The sequence below is a fragment of the Geotrypetes seraphini genome, chromosome 13, assembly GCF_902459505.1.
Source record: "Geotrypetes seraphini chromosome 13, aGeoSer1.1, whole genome shotgun sequence".
NCBI classification, from domain to species: Eukaryota; Metazoa; Chordata; class Amphibia; order Gymnophiona; family Dermophiidae; genus Geotrypetes; species Geotrypetes seraphini.
Window position 1 is genome coordinate 60,866,296 of NC_047096.1, and position 16,579 is coordinate 60,882,874.

The 16,579-nt window shown below is 46.4% G+C and overlaps 2 protein-coding genes across 3 annotated transcripts in view; both read left to right on the plus strand.

The window, feature by feature from the left end:
- The window catches only part of TMEM98 (transmembrane protein 98), a 50,332-nt gene extending 46,455 nt beyond the window's left edge, over positions 1 to 3,877 (plus strand). For both annotated transcript variants that reach the window (XM_033919322.1, XM_033919323.1), the window contains exon 7: positions 1,823 to 3,877. In XM_033919322.1, the coding sequence (XP_033775213.1) occupies positions 1,823 to 2,030 (208 nt within the window). In that variant the 3' untranslated portion in view covers positions 2,031 to 3,877. The remainder of the gene's footprint in view (positions 1 to 1,822) is intronic.
- A 4,283-nt stretch (positions 3,878 to 8,160) lies between these two features.
- Positions 8,161 to 16,579, plus strand: part of LOC117347416 (protein HEG-like) — a 72,957-nt gene continuing 64,538 nt past the window's right edge. Inside the window, exon 1 of the mRNA XM_033918331.1 lies at positions 8,161 to 8,400. Coding sequence (XP_033774222.1) covers positions 8,331 to 8,400 — 70 coding nt within the window. The 5' untranslated portion in view covers positions 8,161 to 8,330. The remainder of the gene's footprint in view (positions 8,401 to 16,579) is intronic.

The following is a 16,579-nucleotide window of genomic DNA, read 5'->3' on the forward strand; positions in this document are numbered from 1 at the left end:
TATCTCTCCTCGCTTCTCTCTCCTTATACACCTCCCAGAGAACTCCATTCCTCAGATAAGTCGCTCTTAGCATTACCCTTCTCCTCCACTGCCAATTCCAGACTCCGTTCCTTTCATCTAGCTGCCCCCTATGCCTGGAATAAATTACCCGAGTTTGTCCATCAAGCTCCTTCCCTTGTTTAAAAGCAGACTTGAAACCCACCTTTTTAATATAGCTTTCAATCCTTAACCCTTCTCCTCTGCCCTCCAACCCAGCCAGCCGATTAACCGTTCCCCTTGACTGAATCCATGACATCCTGTTTGTCTGTCTTGCCTGTTTAGATTGTAAGCTCTTTCGAGCAGGGACTGTTTTCTTACTCTTTGGGAGTCTGTACAGCACTGCGTATGTCTGGTAACATAGAAACATAGAAAGATGACGGCAAAAAAGGGCTATAGCCCATCAAGTCTGCCCACTCTACTGTCCCACCCCATTAAGTCAGAGTGCTGCTCGACCCACGTAGCGCTATAGAAATAATTAATAGTAGTAGTAGTAGTAGAATGGATAGATAGAGATGGATGAATGGATAGATGGATAAAATAGAGATAGAGATGGATAGGTAAAGATTGATGAATGGATGGGTGACTAGAGCTAGAGGTAGATGCAGCAGGGGTGGAGGGGGTGGACCATTCCAAGCACCAGCATCTCTTCTCCTCTTTGCCCACCCACCACGTCATAATCTTCATCAGCTGTGAGCAGCATCTACCAGCTGCTGCTCATGCTGGTCTCAGCTCTCCTGACATCACTTCCTGGTCACGGAAGCAGGAAATGACATCAGAGGGAGAGCAAAGGCAGACACGAGCAACAGCTAGGAGATGCTACTCACTGCCACACAAGATTTTGAAGAGGCATGCGGGGAGGGCATGTGCATCGGGGAAGAGGTATGTGGGGGTGGGGGGTGCGTGTGACAGGAAGCCTGTGGGAGACCACATGGTGTGATAATACTGGGCGCCACCGCCCCAGGTGCCTTCTTCCCTCGCTACATCGCTGAGTAGATGGATGGATGAATGGATAGGTGGAGATAGATCAATAGATGGATAGAGGAAGCAATACACGAGGCTGATTGGGGCTAAACTTTGGTGATCTCAGTGAGTTCTTTGTAGTTGTTAGCTAACTCGGAACTCACTCAGGACGTTATGAACTACAAGCTAAGTGCTTGATTTTTTTTTCACTTGTTTTTTTTACTTATATGTTACTGATTTTCACACAAGTTATTGAAGAAAACAGAGGACTGTTTTGGTATATATAATCGAGAAGAGCGTGAAATATATAAGATCATTTAAATGCTATGATTGAATGCAAGAGATACACAATTTAGGGGCTTGACTCTAATCGTGGTATCTTACAAGAAAGGTTCTGAGCTGTAGGGTGTTTTTTTGATTTTCTACTGGTTTTGGCTTTTCTTGCATCACGCACTATAGATCTTCAATTATTCCCAAGTTTGGGGGGGGGGATCCAGCAGATGAAGAGTATACAGCCTATGTAGTCTACCCAGCCATACTAACTAGCAAGCTCTTCAATCTCTTCCTCAAGGCCTAAACGGGCATGTCCTGAACGAAATGGATCACAATTCTTACAAGCTATTCCTGTAATATTGATACCGATCCTGAGAAAAATGGAGCCAGCTGGCTATTCGACTTGTTCAAAGTCAGTTGGTGGCAGAGCAGAGTCAGTACTGACACCGTCACAGTATCACACTGTCAGGGTTAAGAAATAGATATGTTTATCACAGCCGAAGCTTGGAGGTTTTTGACTCTGTTTCTGTGTGTTCATATCTTCTTACAGGACGACGGCCTTGCTGCTCTCAGTCAGCCATCTTGTCCTGGTGACCAGGAATGCATGCCACCTGACAGGCGGCATGGACTGGATTGACCAATCGCTGTCCGCAGCCGAGGAGCACATGGCCGTGCTCAGGGAAGCGGCCATAGCTTCCGAGTCAGAGAGAACACTCCTTGCAACTGAAAGCTTCTTCCAAGAGCAATCCACAATTTAAGATCGGCCCTTTCATGTGCCCCGAGACAAGGAGACAAACAAGCTAAGCAGCATGGTTACACCCATCAAGGACAAACAGTTGTTCTGATTGGCCTTGAGGCTCCGGATGTGTTGATGCAATTGTTATGAGTAAGATGGCTAGCCTGATGCGCGATTGATTCTTCTTTAGGCCATAATCATATGGTCCATGAAAAGCCCTAGTGACAGACCTGTGCCATCACATTTAAATCTATTCTTATTTGTTCAATATTTTGCTGTACATTGGTTTTTCAATCTATCTGGCAAAGGGGAAGCTCTTTTGACGCTCGGTGAGATCTAGGCTCCTTCTCCTCTAGCTTCAGCAAATTTTCGAGCCTGCAGGTCTCACGGGAGGGAGAGTTGGAGTTCAGATTTTGCCAAACGCAAAAGCTCTGTTCCAAGTTCTGCGTCATTGACTATTCATGGAGATCACGACCTTAAAAGTGAAATGAGATGGAGAGGAGGGCAGGGGCCTTAAAATCCAGCCATAGAATTACCAGTGGGGTGCAAAAAATCATAGCTGCCAACATTTCAGAATGATTGGGGGGAGGGGTGTGCCACACACAATACAAATTGCCCCTTTCTGTACAGAAAGAAAGAGCTCTTCGGCACTCATCAGCACCCATAGAGCTGTTCAGGCCAGTTACATGGTATATCAAACTGATATAAACTTGATTCAGCCACTGCCCATCGAAAGGCATCATTAGCGTTCTCTCCCAGACTCTCTTCATTAAGTGATGGAGCTGGAAGGTGCATATCATCCCGGGAATATGAGGAAACAGAGATATACACATACAGATCCTTCTGTCCCAGCAGGACTAGGAAACTGGATTGGGCTACCAGACATAGCCAGCAAGCAGGTCATAAATCGGTCTGCTGGGTGTAGTTCAATATTCTGTCTCAAACCAGGTCAGAGCTGGAGGTACACACTCTCAACCCTCCCTGCTGGATCTCTGGACGGGACCCCCTGCCAATGCAATTTCCTCCAGTCTTCCCCATAATGACTAAAACACCTCCCTATTCCCCTCTGTAATCACGCATGGTCATCACCATACACGTGGAATAGCAAAGCCCTCAGACTATACCATGAATAATCAGGGGACGTGGTAAAAAAAAGCTTTCAAATGTTATAAAACTGTCTTTTGTTATGGGAGTTTTAGAGATGTTCGCTAAAATATGCTAATGTGTTATCAGCCAGTGGTGGATCTGACCTCAGAAAACGCACATTTAAATCAAACAGTGGAGAAAAAGAGCCTCAAGCATATATATAATTAGGACGGCAATCTGCTCGGGATTTCAAGCCGTATATAGTCTTTAAACAAATGTGACTTTAACAACTGGGCCACACAGGGAAAAGAAAAGCAATTGCCTATATAAGAGGGACATATCTTGCAAGTGAACTGACTGGTCCCAAAATAATGTGTACAGTAGTAACTCAAAAGTCCTGCAGGAAATGCAGACACTCATTTAACCAGGTCTTTCTGGCAGGAAACCCAGACGTCCCGAGTGGCTGGATGTTCGGGTAAAGTACTGCTAGCCAATTAGCTAATTGCAAAATGTTGTGATTAGACATAGTTAAAGAGAGGTACCGGGGGTCAACTAAGTTGGGGATTTTATATACGTATCTGGCCAAAATGATAGAGAACAAAGGAGAAAGACAACAAAATTGCCCTGGATATGAAGAGGGCTCTTAGAACCCTCCATGGACAGAATGAATGCTCCATATACTGTCATCTACGGTGGTGCGATGTTACTGTAAATAGTAAGAGATTTCTCCTGCAAAAGATTTGTAACTGATAATAGTACAATAAAAGCACCTTTGTAACCTGGTGGATGTGGTCTTACGCGTGGAGGGCAAGATTCTACAAACAGCGCCTGAAACTTAAGCGATGTTAGGCTCCCTACCGGGGCCTAAGTTAAGAGGGAAACACTATTCGAAACTCAAGTATAAATTCAAAGCCCCCTCCGGCACCTAAACAGCGCCAGAATTGCACCTCCGGAGGCGCCTAATGCCACTGTAGGCGTGGCTAACACAGGAAGTGGCGTTAGGCGCCTTAAATCACCTACGTAGCCCCAATTCACATCAAAGATAGGTGCCGGAAATGTAGGCCTTGAAAACCCTGGCCTAGATTTCCGGTACCTATCTTTGCCAGAGGCATGATTTTCTTTTTCTTTTTTTTTAAATCTTTATTCATTTTTAAACTTATAATAAGCATGATTTTCTAAACAGCACCATCGCATGATCGACACACGATCGGTGGCCGCCGAGAACAGCACCGGTTAGAGAATCTGGGCCATATTGTCCAGCCTGGGAGGAAAGCAGTTTCCTTTAACAGCCACCGGTGATGAAATGCTAAACGGGATAAGAGCTTTATTGCTTTGCCCCTCGTAAAGCTGCTTACTTTCCCTTTTAGGACTAGATTCAGTAAATAGGGCCCAGAGTTTGGCACTGAAAAAAATGAGTGACAAATGCTATTCACTGGACAGCACTGCAGTTGGACGCTGTTCATGGATCAGTGTGCAACATTGAGATCGGAACTAGAGAATAACACCCAGCAGGAACTCATATTCCTCTTCCTGTCCCTATGAATTATGGCGCTGTCTCTGCCCCATTCCTGGAAGCTCTGCCTTAACCTCACAAGCCTCGGACACTTATGATTTTAAAGCATTTGAGGTTTGTGCTGATGAGGACGGAGCTTAGGCATTGGTGGAATGAGGCATTATGACATCACAGTCTGAGCTCTAGAATGTTGCTACTTAGGATTTGAAAGTGTTTGAGGCTTGTGCAGATGAGGACGGAGCTCAGGCATTGGTGGAATGAGGCATTATGACATCACAATCTGAGCTCTAGAATGTTGCTGCTTAGGATTTGAAAGCGTTTGAGGCTTGTGCAGATGAGGACGGAGCTTAGACATTGGTGGAATGAGGCATTAGGAAATCACAATCTGAGCTCTAGAATGTTGCTACTTAGGATTTAAAAGTGTTTGAGGCTTGTGCAGATGAGGACGGAGCATGCAGGAATGGGACAGGGACAGGAAAAGAACTTGTGGGGATGGGGCGGGAAAATGAGTTCCCGTAGGGACGGGGAAAAATTTGCCCCCGAGTCATTCTCTAATCTGAACCCAACTTTAGACGCAAAGATTTCCAACTGAAACCTGCTGTACGTCCTCATGCGTAAATTAGGTGTGGATCCTCCAAATTCTTTAATAGTGAACACCCCTAACCAGGCCATGCCTCCTTCCATAGCCACTCCCCCTTTTCCCATTGTGCACTTAAAGATTTATGCATGTATCTTAATAGATTCGTGCCTAGCGAGATGTGCTCCTAAATCCAAGTTTTTGCCAATTAGCACTAATAATTGATTGTTAATGTCCAATTATTGGTGCTAATTGGCGTATTAATTAAATTGGGAGCATGCCCGAATTTGATGCGCAGCTGTGAGCACCATATACAGAATCCAGGGGTTAATTTCCTTTATAGTGGGAGTGATAAATCAACAAACAAAAGGCTTGTGGAGGGTTGATGTCCAAGATGAAGGCTTTATTAAGACAAATAAATAATCTACATAAAAACATCAAGGGCCTGAACCACTGGAAACATGTGCACTCAACATGGTCCGTGTTTCGACACAATTGGCTTCTTCAGGGGTCCCTATTGGTCCTATAGAGAGACTTGTCCTAAAATCTTAGGTATGTCCCCTGTGGATGTGTTTAGAACATTTCTTCAGAAAAATCAGAAATTCCCCATACACTTCCCCTTCCGTATTTGCGATTTCATTATCCGCGGTTTCAGTTATTCGCGGTTTTTTCAACGCAGTCTCCGCCCCCCCCCCAAATTTACATCACAGGAAATTGGAGGAATCGCCCGAAACCTGCAGCCGAGGGGGAGGCCGATGAACTGACAGTATCCAGCGCTGTTCCCAGAGGCCCCGGCCCGCCACTGAGCGCACATGCACCTGCAACTCAGCGGACCTGCACATGCACCTGGAATTCAGTTCCTCCCTGACTGTCTCTCCATGGCCCCCCTTCTGTCTTCCCCCCCCAAGCAAAGCTGTCTGCCTCCCAGCACACTCCTCCCCCAAAGCAGCCCCCTTTCCCTCTCCCCTTCCAGTTCCTCCCTGACTTTCTCTCCATGGCCCCCCTTCTGTCTTCCCGCCCCCCCCCAAGCAAAGCTGTCTGCCTCCCAGCACACCCCTCCCCCAAATCAGCCCCCTTTCCCTCTCCCCTTCCAGTTCCTCCCTGACTTTCTCTCCATGGCCCCCCTTCTGTCTTCCCACCCCCCAAGCAAAGCTGTTTGCCTCCCAGCACACCCCTCCCCCAAAGCAGCCCCCTTTCCCTCTAGTTCCTCCCTGTGTCTTCCCCCTCCCCAAGCAAAGCTGTCTGCCTCCCAGCACACCCCTCCCCCAAAGCGGCCCCCTTTCCCTCCCATCCGACCCTCCCTTCCCGCGGTGTGGTCGGCTCCCTTAGTCCCTTGCTGCCTTTCCCGCGGTCCCGACAAACGTCCTGACTCCAGCAGCGGCCGCAGCACTCCAAACACGCTGCTTCGCTGCCTTCTACTGGCCTGATTTGCTCTGCCGTGTCGGGCAGAGCAAATCAGTGCAGTAGCAGGCCACGAAGCAGTGTTCTGCGGTCTGTGAGAGAGGCTCGAGAGAGGAGCCGCCGCCGCTGTGAACTTTAAAAGTAAAGTGTATGTACAAACAACCTTCATCCGTGAAGGGAAAGGGAGTCAGAGCCGGCAAGACCGCACATCACCTTGCGGTCTGCGAGAGAGGGAGCGTTAGCCACGGACCTTCGGATCAGGGATCACGGAAGCACGCAGGTAAGTGCGCATGCGCGGCTAGGGTTTTATTATATAGGATTAATAATAATTTTTTAAAAGGCAGTGCTCAAGATCAGTGCAAGGTACTGAGGGCTGGATTCTCTAACATTGCCGTTAAAATCCAACAGGCCGCTATAGCGGCCATAAATCGAAACATTCAAAAAAGACGAACGATTCTGGAACAACACGACCGCCTCATATCAGAGCCCTTAAAGGACTTCTTAACTTTAGAAAAATTGTCAACCCTTCCCCCCCCCCCACCTACCTTTTTGCCTAGTCACTCGCTCAACCCTTCCTATATGAAGATATATTGCAACACATTGTGGGCTCCTTTTACGAAGCCGCGTCAGCGGTTTAACGCGTGCTAATTGCTGGCTGCTCTAGCCGCTACCGCCTCCTCTTGAGCAGGCGGTAGTTTTTCGGCTAGCGTGGGGGTTCGCGTGTGATAAAAAGTTGCTAACGCGGCTTCGTAAAAGGAGCCCTGTATGTAAACCCTATATTGTATTTGTAGCACTGTGAATGTAAACTGTACTAGAGGTGTCCAACCTTTTGGCTTCCCTGGGCCGCATTGGCCGAAAAAATGTTTCTGGGGCCGCGCAAACACTGCAGCAAGACAGAGGAGGGAGCCGGCAAGACGGTAAACACCCGTGGGCAGAAGAAGAAAACACTGCATCGCCCTCGACCGGGGCCGCACAAAATACTTCACAGGGCCGCATGCGGCCCTCGGGCCGCAGGTTGGACACCCCTAACCCGTTCTGAGCAATTTGGGGAAAACTGGACCGAAATGTAAACAAAGAAATGTTTATAATTGCTGCAACCTTTGCAGTTGAATCTTGTAAAGGGGCTATGGTGGGTGTGGAGCAGAGCTGGCTTGAATGCCCACAGGAAGGGGTGCATAACGAGAGCGATTTCCCCCCTCGGCCATAGCTTTTATGCCTAATGCATTTATTTATTTAAACATTTATATACCGCATAGAACTATGCGGTTAACACGCTGATTGCACGCATAATATAATGCGTGTTTCTTTTGTTGTGTGTGTGTTATACCCTTTGCCCCCACCACCCTCGAGGGCTTGAATGCACCACGAGTTAGGAAAAAGCAAGATGAGGATGTCCCGTGATGAGGGGGGGGGGGGAACACCCTAGAGAAATGCTATGGGGGGGGGTAACGGGGATGGAGTTTAGGAAGAGCTTTAGAGCATGCTGCGCGTTCCCTCCCTCCCCACCTCACTGCGTGTCATGGTACCAGCTGGCTCCCAGCACCTCTGCCCACCTCTCGCCGTCCCTCCCCTCCCTCCCTCCTTCCCTTCCCTTCCCACAGGAGAGGAGCGGAGGGAGGTCAGTGGTGCGCGGCGCGGGTTCCGATCGCCCGCAGCTCTCACTCCTGCTCCCCGACTGCTTTGGGAGCGGCAGGTGCGTTGGAGGGGGGTCGGGGGCGCCCCAGCTCCCAGAGGCTGGAGAGGAGATGTGGGGAGCCGGAGGTGCCCTGGGCTGCCTTTGCCTGCTGTTGCTAGATGTGTTGAGAACTGGCGAAGGTAAGGCATGGCTTTGGAGGGGGGGGGGGGAGTGGAAAGAGGCACAGGATCCCGGTTCTCCTGCTACCCCCGCCCCCGGGATCATTGGGGTTCGTCCCCGCTCCTTTCACCCACTTTTCTTCCCAGCAGGGAATCTCCGACCTTCCCTCCCCTCTGTTTTCACATTCTTTGGAGCGTTGCTCCCCTCCCACTCCCCCTTAACGGGTTTCCCTCCACTTAGGGAGGGGCTTTTACTTATGGAGGTCTAGCTCTCACCCCTTTCTCCTCTCCTCCTCCCAGGACAGGCTCTTCCACCTGCTTTCTGGAGCTCAGTTCTCACTATCCCTCCTCTACCTCAGTTACCTGGAGCCCCCTTTCTTTCCTCGCGAGGCTCCCTGCACCTCTCTTATTTCTCTGGAGCCCAGTTCTCATTCCACCCCCCCTGTACAATGAAACCCAGTCTTTACCTCCGACTTTCTCCTCCATTCCGTGATTCCTAGAGCTGAGACCCCCTTCCATGCTCATTGGAGCTGAGAGATCCCCCCTTCCCTTCTATCTGAAACTGAGAGACTCCTCCTTCCCTGCTCCCTGGAAGTGAGAGACTCCCCCCTTCCCTGATCCCTGGAGCTGAGAGATTACAACCATTCCTTCCTCCCTGAAGCTGAGAGTCCCCCCTTTCCTTGCATCCTGAAGCTGAGGCCTCCCTTCTCAGCACAGATCACTAAACCCCTTCTCTCCTCCCCCCAAAAAATAAACTGGACATGTATGGTATGCAAGAAAACAATGTATTATTTTTATTAAGTATAAAAAATATGGAAATCTATGAACTATGCCCACTAGGAGCAATTTGCAACACCTAGACCACAACCCTGCACAACTGCTTATTTGAAATTAAACACTGGAAATTAAACCGAAATTAAACACCAAAATTAAACCCTCCTCCTTAGACATGGCAGACCCCTGCCCTGTTCCTTGGAGCTGAGAGCTCCCCTCTTCCCTTCTTCCTAGACCTGAGAGACCCCTCTTTTCTTCCCTGTTCCATGAAACTGAAAGACACCCCTCTCCTCCTTGCTCTGTGGGGCCGCAAACAGGTACCCTGCTTCCTGGAGCTGAGAGCCGCCCCCCCCCCCTACTTTCCTGCTCCCTAGACCTGAGAGACCCCTCTTTTCTTCCCTTCTCCCTGAATCTGAAAGACCCCCCTCTCCTCCTTGCTCCATGGGGCTGCGAACAGATACCCTGCTTCCTAAACCTGAGAGTCTCCTGCTTTCTGAATCTGAAAGACACCCCCCCCCCTCCTCCTTGCTCCTTGGAGCTGAGACCACCCCCCATTCCCTGCTCCCTGGAGCATTCACAAGTTTACTTAATGCTGTTGTGATTCATGCTCTGGTTTACATGGCAACGGGTGATTCAGAGGCACAGAATGGCACAGCCAGGAGCAGAAAAGAGAAGTATGTGCCCCAACCCCAGAACCTGTGTATAGGAGGATGTATGAGCCCCCCAGCTCCTTTCATGTGTGCACAAGGAGGTTTCCAGTTCCCTCTCACACCCGGAATCAAACTACAAATGACTCCCCTTACACACAGACTATAGGAGGCTGCACTGGCCTTCGGCTCCCTCATACAAATGGAACCAGAGAAGTATCCCGGTGGTTCTTTGGCTCCCTTCACACACAGTCAGACTATGGGAGACTATCTGATTTTCTGGATCTGCCTGGTCCCCTGGAGAAGCCATACAAAGCTGGCAAGTTACCCATTCCAGAAGAGCGATTTTTGGGGGGCCAGTCCATGATTCTATCCATCGAAATCAGTGCTGCAGGTCCCATAATGCACCGGAATGAGGTTGGCAGAAATCCAGGACTGGCCAAAAAGTCTCCCTCTTGGAATGGGTAGCTTGGCAGCTCTGGGCCACATGGTTTACTTGTGCCATCATTTTTTTAAAAAAAATTTCTATGGTCAAAACAGAGGAGGCTGTTTTGGCCCTCAGCTCTGATACCCTGCTTTCCTATACCCACACACACAAGCGGGTCATCTGGGTCTCCAAGGTCTGAAGGAACTGAACCCCGCTGAGGGACACAAACCTGCTTTGTAGTGCATTAGGCACAGATCAGCATGTCCCTTTAGAGAAAAGAAGCAGACAGGTTGCTGGGGGAAGTAGTTACAGATTAACCGACTTTCAAACATTATTTTTTGCCCAGACCTGGGGTGAGTTTGGTTCAGATTAACTGTGCACTGAAGGATGCTTGGAGCTATGTGTAATGTTTATGCTGTACTTTTCACCTCTGCTTCGTGCTGGGGATTACAGGGAAGGCTATAAATTGTCTACAAGTTTGTGTACTTTTTTTCTTCCAGTTCTTTAAGAGGGGTTCTTAAAATTTATTTTTTTTTAATTGTTACCTGGTGTCGTTGTAACACAATACCTGCATTTGGCTGCTGCATGATTCCCGCTCAGGTCTACCTGATTCACAGAGCGAGGTTACTGCACAGAGGAGCTGACGTACAAAGCACAGCATGTGTTCTTTCAGTAGTAAAGGCTGAATTATCCCCTGGCAAATTTGATTTGATTTTCCTCTTGTTTCCGTGATACTCCACCTTCATTGGCACTGACCCCCAAGCCTCCATTCACAACTAGCTGGTGTTTTCGCTCAGTTTTAATTCTCACCCCTACAGCCCAGATGCTGCACTCATGGACCATGGCCATTCTCCCTAGAGCAGGGGTGTCCAACCTTTTGGCTTCCCTGGGCCGCATTGGCCGAAAACAAATGTTTCTGGGGCCGCGCAAACGCTGCAGCAAGACAGAGGAGGGAGCCGGCAAGACAGTAAACACCCAGGGGCAGCAGAGGAAAACACTGCATTGCCCTCGACCGGGACCGCACAAAATACTTCACTGGGCCGCAGGTTGGACACCCCTGCCCTAGAGACTTTGCTAAATGTGCCCTCTGAGTCCAGCTACTAGGTTTCACTGTTTGATGACTGACTCCCTCCCTGGAGAACTTCAGTGATCCTTCCTGGCAACCTCAGGTACCTGCAAGAAGATGCATGGGGGGAAGAGACGGGCTGGAACTCAGGATTCAAATCCATGCATACTGTTTGAACCATCTGGTCAGCACTGAAAGAATGTGAACCTTTGGCCTGAACTGCTGTGATCTGGAAGTCCCATAAGCACATAGGCAAAGTCAAGGTCTCCAGTTTGCATTGTACAAAAGGATAATGTCAAGCTACAGAGTATCCTTTCCTGCAGATTTACCACATGGTTCTGACCTCAGGGAACAGGTTATTATGAGAGAAATCTGTTGCATGCCGTACATTTGGGGCTATTGTTCTCTGGGGTATTGTTTGTTTATGTATGCATCTATTATGATGTTAGACCCGCAAATCCAGGGTGGGCAAGGATCTGGGCGGTAAGCTTTGGAGGAACAAGATGTCCAGGGTCCTTTTGAATCGGCATGTGAAAATGCCACCTCTAAATGGAAGGAGGTGGGGTACCGTGGGGACGCCTTTGTCCCAAGATAAGTTTTGTCTTGCTCTGCTCAGATCGCAGTGTTGGAGAAATTATATAGCAGATGATTTTATTTCTTTGTGAATTTGGTATTTAGCTTGTCCTCCCACTAAAGCCCAGAACAGGTTACAGAAGAACATAGAAATGAATAAACAAATGCAATTAGGAATTAAGCATCCCGAAATAAAACACTTACGGTGCCCTAGCGTGTTGATTATAGTAACACTGCATGCTGATTCAGGAATTTGCTTGATGCCTTGGACCCCCCTGAACTTTTTCCAGAAGCAGTATTTTTAAAGGCATTATGTTTCTGGAGACTTGTACCGAACAGGTATGTGCAATCTGGTATACTCTGCTTTTTTGTGGCTGTAAACGGATGCTGTAATAGGAAGGTGTCCCTCCCTCCCCCCCCAATCATCCTTTCACCTCTATTGATTCAAACACCATCAACCTTAAACCCAGAAACTACTTCCCTGCCACCCCCACCCCTGCGATTAGAGTCACAGAGTCCTCCATCCGTGACTCAGCGACTTGTGATGTGGCTCTGACAAATGAGTTGTGCACAAAGCATTTGAGATGTTCTTTGTCTTTACGTGCTGTGTCACACATGGAGCTGTTTTTCATTCATGGAGATGCTGGCAGTAGATCCTTTAATGGCAGGAATAATAATAACAATAATAACAACGGTTTATATACCGCAGGATCGTGAAGGTCTATGCGGTTTACAATGATTATAAATGTTACGTAGTGAATCTCTGGTGACCCAGGACCATCCATCCACTCACCTTCATTTAGTGACTTACCAAATTTGGGTGTGAAATCCTGTAAAGTTAATTAATCAATTGAGTGCTACAAATTATTGGTGTTAGAGAGTTAATTGGCAACAGATCTGCAGTCATACACACATTAAGAGGAAGTCAGCTCCGGAGGTCAACTCCTTATAGTGCCCTGCTGACTAAGGGACCTGTGCCTGTTCGCCTGTTTGTGAAATTCAACTCTTGGGACTAATTTTGCTTCTGCTGAGTTGGACTGTGCTAAGCTCCGCCCACTGTGACATCACAGTGCGGCACGAGAGTTATTAACAAGAAGTCAGCACTGGAGGTCATGCACCTATGAAGGAGCATGACAAAGGAGCACTCCTGTGTGCGCTCTTTCATGTGGACTTCTAAGAACTTTGGAGGGTCTATCTTTAGGGGGTTCCTGTTTATGGTGGTACTATGAGATTTATCCCAGTTTGCATTGGACATGGAAGGTATGGTCCTCTACCAGCTATTGAACGGATCAAGAAACAGCATGCTGATTTGATTCAGGTTGAGGTTCAGCACACTTCATGTCCAGTGCAGCATTTAAGTATAAATATGTTTTTGATTAACATACGCTCTTTAAGAAATGTTTATTATCATAGATGACCTTCTCTGGTCTTGTCATCCTGATATATTGTGTATTACTGAATCCTGGTTGTTCGATTCAGTTGTGGTAGTGCTGAATCCATTGAGTGTTTTAGATTATGTTGCTTTTTGTACACTGCGATTGGGTTAGAGTTTATCTTTCTTAGTAGTATTGTAGATGTAGAATGTGTTGTTGATTTTGAGCTTCTGTATTTAAACTCTACACAGTTCAACATTTTGTTAATTTATTGTCCCCCTGAGACTTTATGTTCCAGCTTTTCTGCCTTTGTGGAACTATTATTGTCTCTGAAGATTAATGCTACTAATAACGGTGTTATTGGGAGACTAATATCCATGTCGATTCAGCAGATTTGGATCTGGAAGTGGCTACTTTCTGGACTATGTTGGAGGGCCTAGGGTGGAGGGACAATCGGTTTCTGGCCTTACCCACCAAATCGGCCCAATCTTACATCTTTATTTTGTGGACACAAATATTGTGAACTCTGCGGGTCTGGCTATTCGGACTGGCCCAGTTCCTTGGTGAGATCATTACTTAATTGGGTTGACATTACCTATGAATAATTGCTGATCATATCAACCCCAAAAATCCAATTTCTCCACGAGAGATGAAGCTGGTTTAGAAAAGCTTAAACAATCTTGGCTTATTAAAGTGGAAAATTTGATTACTACGACTGTGTCAGATGCTGTTGAATTTTGGCATGCGATTTTATTAGAAAGTTTGGATTTGTTAGCACCTGTAATGGACTTGAGGGTGAAGCGGAGCAATGCTGCTTTCTGGTTCTCTGATCAACCTAGAGTTTTAAAGCAGGAGCTGAGACCTAAAGAACGCATTTGGAGTAAGTACCCTGACTAGGATTGCCAGATTTTACGTTAGCAAAATCCAGACACCCTAGACCCTAGACACCGCCCATCTCTGCCCCCCAGGCCTGTCCTAGCTCCCCCCCCCCCCCATGTGTGGATTGCCTCCTGCCCAATGTGATTGAGAGGAGGTTTTTCAAAACCCGGACAAAGTGCTGGGATTTGAAAAGCCGCCCAGACCCCTGGACATGGCAAAAGGAGGACGTCTGGTAACCCTAACCCTGACAGTTTTACTATGAAGGATTATAAAGAGCATTTGCATAAGTACAGAGAAGTCACCTTAGAGACTAAAAAAATAATACTTTGACAAAAGAATCAGGGAAGTATCTTCCTCTTCTAAAGAATTTGTTTAAAGATATTAAAAAAATGACTAGTATGCCTTCAGCTTATGATGAATGTTCTTTTCCAAGTCAGGCGTTCATGTCTTTTTTTCTGTAAAGGTGAAGAGCATTTCATTGGAATTTCAGCATGTACCTAGGCCTGTTATATTGTCACCTGCTGGACTGAATTTCAGTCTGTTTCTGTTACACAACTGAAAACTATTATCCAGTGTTTAAACAAGTCCTCATGCTCACTTGACCCATGTGAGATTGAAACATAGAAATATGACGGCAGATAAAGGCCAAATGGCCCATCTAGTCTGCCCATCCGCAGTAACCATTATCTCTTCCTCTCTCCGAGAAATCCCATGGGCCTATCCCAGGCCCTCTTGAATTCAGACACAGTCTCTGTCTCCACCACCTCTTCTGGGAGGTGGAGACAGAGCCTATCATCTCTTAACTTCATCCTATGCCCTCTCATTGCAGAGTTCCCTTTCCAATGAAAGAGACTCGAGATATATTTGTCTCTAAAGGATTTTTTACTACCTTCACTGTTGTCTATTGTGGATAACTTATTGACTGAGGGTTGTTTACCTAGTAGATTGATGAGAACCGTGGGTCATTCATTACATATTAAAGAATCAGCAGAACACTAATGTTGTTTCAAATTATTACCCTATATCATCTTAGGAAGTTGGTTTTTTCTAAAAGTTTGGAGAGAGTTGTACTGTACTTTGATTTTTTGGATGAATATGGTTTCTTAGATGATAATCAGTTTGGGTTTCGCCCTAACCACTCAACTGATTTGTTGTTGCTATCTACTCTTGACCCAATAAGAATGTGGTTTGAGCATGGAGATTGTTATATGATTAGTTTTTTGGCCATCTAATTCACATTTGATACTACTGTATTAACCACCAGATTTTGCTATTGAGGTTAAAGTCATTGGGCATTGGTAGAAAGGTATTGGATTGGTTTTGCTCGTTCCTATCTGATAGAAGTTTCAGGATTCATTTATCTGATGATTGCTCTGAGTGGTATCCAATTGAAAGGGGGGGTGCCATAGGGATTAGCTCTGTCGGCTTAACTTTTTCATATCTACTTGCTACCCCTTTGTCTGGTCCTTTCTCAATTAGATGTTGCTTACCGGCTTTATGTCAATGACATACAGTTGTCTATTGCTGTTGGAGACTCAATCTCTAAGGCACTTGCTTTGTTGACAGACAGTTTACAAACAGTCAGTGATTGGATGTTCAAGAACCATCTAAAGCTTAATGTTAGCAAGACTCAAATCTTACATTTAGGATGAAGTATGAAGTTAGACGAGCTCCCTACAGAAATTCCTTTTGGTGATGTAAAGATCCCTGCACTTGATCAATGCAGGTATTTGGGAATATTTCTTGATTCAACTCTGTCATTTAAATCTCAAGTTCATGCAGTGGTGTCTAAAAGCTTTTTTTTCAATTGCAAGTTTTACAGAAGCTGAAGGATTATTTAGCCACAAGTAGTTTTCAATCTGTTATAGTGGCAATACTATGTAATGCCAACTTTTGATTACTGTAATTCTTTGTATCTCTGTTTGCCTAAATACATGATGCAGCGAGATGTATTGCTAATGCTTCTCAATCTGAATATACAACTCCAGTTTTGCGAGATTTGCATTGGTTGCCAACACATGTCCGTATTGAGTTTAAGGTACGAGTATTACGTTTGATCTAGACGCTATTAAATGATAATGTCCCAGTTGCTTTGGCTTTGTTGTTTTCAATGATAAATTATCATCTTTCGTGCTCATTGCATTCTGAAGATCGTATGTTGCTAAAGTCAAATCTTTTTAAAGTGTGTTGCTTTTGAATATTCGGCACTCCATGATCTCTATACAGGGGGGGGGACTGTTTGTGGAACACCGTGCCAGTTGTGATCAGAATCTTGTCAAAGATTATGCAGTTGAGGAAACGGTTGAAGACGATTCTTTATGGGCAGGTTTATTAGTGTATAAGATGGCTGAAATCTGTGTTTGTTTTTATTAATTGCTGTTATATTGTATGTGGTTCATTGTGTATGTTTTATTGTAACCCACGCAGAATTGTCGGATGCTGCGGGTAATAAGTTTTTAAA